General features: G+C 43.1%; 1 protein-coding gene across 1 annotated transcript in view; it reads right to left on the reverse strand.

Annotated features, from left to right (window-relative positions):
- Positions 1–3,320, reverse strand: part of LOC102188365 (adenylate cyclase type 10) — a 38,492-nt gene extending 35,172 nt beyond the window's left edge. Inside the window, exons 1-2 of the mRNA XM_018039255.1 lie at positions 3,074–3,320; positions 1,726–1,830 (exon numbers count right to left, since the gene is read on the reverse strand). Coding sequence (XP_017894744.1) covers positions 1,726–1,830; positions 3,074–3,230 — 262 coding nt within the window. The 5' untranslated portion in view covers positions 3,231–3,320. The remainder of the gene's footprint in view (positions 1–1,725; positions 1,831–3,073) is intronic.

Consider the following 5,062-nt stretch of genomic DNA (forward strand, 5'->3'; position numbering starts at 1 on the left):
AACTTTAATATCTTCATGCCATCAACTCACTTTTCAACTCTAACAGATATATTCTCTGAGCTCCATCTCAATCACAGCTACTAACTTCATTTCTCCCCTTGAATGACTGACTTATTAACATCTTTAAACTCAAATCTATTTTTTTATTTTTATTAAAAAAATTTTATTTTTACTTTATTAAAATAGAACCCTTAATTTTCCTTCTCAAAGCCATCTTTCCCATCACGATTCAGTGATTCTACCATAAACTCAGCTACAAAAGTCAGAAAACCTTTCCTCACTGCTTCCCACTGAAATCTGATACATTAGAAAATCCTGTCTGCTGAACTGCGAAATATTTGTATTTCAAATCACCTCCATATAGCTCCCTTCATTGCCATATATCTAGACCAACGGTTTCAACTTTTACTGCATACTGAAATTGCCTGTGAAACTTTAAAAATCCTCATTCTTGGGCCTCATCCAAGATGTTCTAATTTAACTGGTCTGGGGTGAAGTCTAGACAGGATTTTTAAAAGCTTTCTAAGTGGTTATCCAATGTGCTACCAAGGTTGAGAAACACTAACCTAGATAAAACCTCCATTATCTTGCTGCAACTGCTCCAGATGCCTCTTCCAGCTTCCATTCTTAACACCTATCCTCCACTAGTCCCCAATAATAGTCTCCACAGGGGTAGGCAGGTACTGCATCGATTTTATTTTCCCATCTGTTCCAATACCCAGCCGTTCTTGCTTATAATACAAACATGATATATGATTTCCATCTCCTCCTTTCATCTAAACTTGAAGAAATCAATTGAAAGACTTTATTTTTAAATTAAAACAAAATTTTGGCCACACCAAACGGCTTGCAGGATCTTAGTTCCTGGACCAGGGATTGAACCTGGACTCCAGTATTGGAAACATGGAGTCCTAACCACTGGATTACCAGGGAATTCTTCTCTAAAGACTTTTTATACTTGTTCCTCAGGGGTACAGGGGCAGTCAAATAGTCACTTCACATGGCTAAAGGAAATGCCACGAAGTAATTATTCTGGTGAATCTCAGAATAATGATATAACTCAACAGGATACTGTCAGTAAAGGAAGGCAATGTTATATTAGTACTAAAGGGTATAGGGCCAGAGTAATTTATGTTAGGTAGACCTAACGACTCAAAGCTCTTTGAAGAGTAGATTTTTGTATGCCCTGCACTTATGATAATGTATGTCACAGAGATGGTACTCAGAACATGTTTATTATATAAATGGAAAGTCCCTCCCCCCTCCAGATTAGGCAAATATCCACAAACTTAATACATGGCAGAAAGTAAACACTCATTCCTACTGCAGAAGATCAAAATGCAATAACAGAATGGGAAGGTGTTCTATATGTTTTATCTGATATACACATGAGATACATATTACAGTTTGAAGAGACAACCTGAGGAATACTTTATTTTGAAATAAAATACAAATATATAAAGTAAAAAGCAGCACTTTCCTCCCATTTCTGAACACGATGAGTCAACATGATGTGAAACTGGGTATAATGGCAGACACAGGCAAAGGTCTAGCTCATCAGTGGCAAAAAGATATCAAGATATTAACCAAAAGATATTAAGGATGAATGACACTAAAAGGATGTCACTTTTAGTGTGCATTTTAAAGTACCCCAGGTCCCCTTCTGTTACAAACCCTCAGGGGCCCAGCACCACACCTCTTCCCTCCCCCACAATAGTCACTCACGCTCCACGATGTCACTAATGTAATAACTGAAGATGTGGGCCAGTCTGTCCATGTCATGCTCCAACTTGCAGCTCAGGCTGAACCTGTCCATTAATGCTGTAAACCCTGACCACCAAAGCAAAAATCACTATGTTAGCTGCAAATCCTAAACTTTTAGGCTCTATTCCCTCCACACATCAGGCCAGTAAAACCGAAGATCTCTTCAAGATGAAGCGAAGCGAAGTGAAGTCGCTCAGTTGTGTCCAACTCTTCGCGACCCCATGGACTGCAGCCTACCAGGCTACTTGGAAGCGTACTGGAGTGGGTTGCCATTTCCTTCTCCTCTTCAAGATGAGTCATTTCATTATCTTTTAACATGATGTTACTTAGCAAGTGCTCAGGGCCAGACTGGTTGCTGCTCCCTCTGGGAGTCCGGAGGGCCACCCTCCCCCATGATTCCAGGAGCTGCCCGTGGTGAAGACTCATCCAAATCCAGCCACTGCTTTCCCATTACACCTTCTTAAGGCTCCCTGGCCCATGGAAACTGTGGGATTCCCCCCTGCCCCAAGTGAGGGACACAGAAACCACTGACAAGGAGAATGGATTAAAGCCTTATGGAAAACTCACGGAGAGCTTTTTGAGGACCGACACCTGAATCACTCATTTTCATATCCGTGACACACTTAGCTCCATAAATATCTGTTAAATAAATGACTCTCATAGCAGTTGTTTATGCATATGAAGTCACTTCAGTCCTGCCCAGCTCTTTGTGACCCTATGGGCTACAGCCCGCCAGGCTCCTCTGTCCATGGGCTTCTCCAGGCAACAATACTGGAGTGGGCTGCCATGCCCTCCTCATACGTATCTTTCCCACCCAGGGATCAAATCAAGGTCTCTTCTACCTCCTGCACTGGCAAGCCGTACCACTAACGCCATCTGCGAAGCCCCTCTGCTAGGTCTCAACTCCTAGAACAATGGCGGGCACTTACTTACAGACTCAAAATAGGAATTAACTGACCAAGTAGCATCACTGGATGAAGCAGAATGTTTAATGGAAAATGCTCAAGGTTGGGAAAAACTTGGGTTCAAAGCCTGCCATATGACCCTGAAAAATCCTTTCCCCTTTCTGTGTCTCAATTACATCGTCGCTGAAGTGAATTCCAGGGCTACGCCAGGTCGTCCGAAAAGGCGTCCTCCTGCTCTGCAAATGGCCCTCTAGTTTTCGGCGGAGGCGGCGAAAAGTGCAGACACACTCCGCCTTAGCTCACCCCGGGGCCACGCCCGTAACCGCCGCGGCCCAAACGAGCTGAAGCCCAACGGCCACTCCTCCAGCAGGTCGGGAGAGCGACGCGTCTCCCTTCGCCCTCACCCGTCACGTGGACGCCAAGGAGGACGCCCTGGGCCGTGGCGAGCTCGGATTCGGATCCCCTGGGCTTCCTGAAGACCAGTAGGTCGGGAAGCAGCGCCGCCAACCTGGCCTCTACTGGCCACAGAGGCGGCGCCGCCAGCCGCTTGGCGGTTGCCATGGCGGCGGCGGGCTCGCCCGTCGAGTTACCGGAAACGGGGTTCCTCCGCGTAGTAGCCAGTCTTCAACGACGGCCCTGACTGGTCCCTCCCATCAACCAATCAGTGCGGACGCCCTTGGGGCCGGTCCCATGTTTTTCAGCGCTTTAGCGCTAGCTCCGGCTTCCGGTGGGCGGGGAAGCGGAGCGGAAGGCGGGCTGGGCGGTGCCTTCGAAGGAGCAAAACCTGGACGTTTTAAAATGTTTGAAACATGAAAATGCTTCTACAGTGAAACTGATCAACTGGGATAAGTATCGAAAGGGCGGTCCTTTTCGTTTCACCGGCACTGAAAGTTGGGTCATCTTAGTTTGTAAGGACGAATTCCATTTGGCATCTGAAGAAAACAAACTCAGAATGGTTAAGTTTAATACCGTTAGACTAAAGCTGTTTAACACAGCCAGTCCTTTTTTTCCATTTTTGTTGTCTGCCAGGTCATTCAGTATCATGGGAGTATTTCCCGAGCGGTTTTTCTCGCACTTTTGTGTGAAAAGGTACTATTTAAGGTTGCCGGTCTGCGGTTCCTACTTGTTAAAACACTAAGCAATAAAAGGATGAGTATATTATGGATTTTTAACAATCACAGAAATGCGTCTTTTTCTGCATAAAGAAATTAAAAATCACATCTTCACTGTGTTTAGTTGTACACGTGTCAATGCTGTTTTGGTGATAACTAAAGGGTTAGTTTTACTAGTGGAATTATTGCCTCGTGAGAATATCAAATAAATGTATGATCATTCCACAGGTGGCAATAGTATCTCCTCAGTAGAGTGGGAGGGCCAAAAGGGCAGAAAGAGAGTTGAAGGGGCAACACACAGCTCCAAGTTTGACACTGTACATAGAGAGAGCACATGTGTTTACAAAGACTGATGCAGACTCCTCAAAATTCAAGACACTTTTTTTTTTTTTAGCATTTTTATGTTTATTTTAAAAAATAACAATGAAATGACATCAATGATCCATCACCTGTGCTTCTTCCACTGCTGAGGGGGGGAAAAAACCCCAAACCCTTCTATGTAGTTGAGTTGGGAAGGAAAATCAAGACATTATTACCAGACATCCATTAGCGAGAAAAATGCTCTAAAAATGCTCTTTTGGTCCAGTGGTATAGACACTGACATGATCAATGTACCAGTGCAATTAAAATCTATACATTTACAATTATCCTGCCAAAAAAAGCACTTAAGTAAAATAACTATGTATTAAACCAATTATTCACTCATCCATTCACTCTTTTTGCATCACTACAGTCACAAGGACAAATGAATAAAAGAACTTCTAGTAACAAAGAAAAAAAATCCAAACCTCACCCCCACTTTGTGGGTTATTATGTGCTAAAATGACCACAATAAAAGGGTCATGAGCTATCTGAAATGCAATGACAAAATGACAACTGAAGCATTTCATTTAAAAAAAAACCTAAACTCAAGCTTGTGAGAAAAAAATCCACAACAGTATGAGGTTGGTAGTATATGTACAATCTTACAGACACAAATAAATAGCATTTTAGAACTGTTGGCTTAAGTACTAGAAATTAGGTCTGAGGAATTTCTTCTGAACTCTGCATCTTGAAGACTCCTAAACAAAACCAAAGGATAAAAACTCCTCATTGTTTTTAGTAATCTGTCATCTTAAGAACCTGGCACTTACCAAATAAAGTCATTACCAAAGGGTCAACCCCTCCTGACATCTGGAAGCTAGGACAGATGAGTAGACTCAAGGGACTAGGGAGATACTTCACTTCCTGCTTTCTCTGCACAGCTCTGTACCTCTGTTTTGTACCATTACATTGATTTTC

The sequence above is a fragment of the Capra hircus genome, chromosome 23 (genome assembly GCF_001704415.2).
Source record: "Capra hircus breed San Clemente chromosome 23, ASM170441v1, whole genome shotgun sequence".
In the NCBI taxonomy this organism is placed as follows: Eukaryota; Metazoa; Chordata; class Mammalia; order Artiodactyla; family Bovidae; genus Capra; species Capra hircus.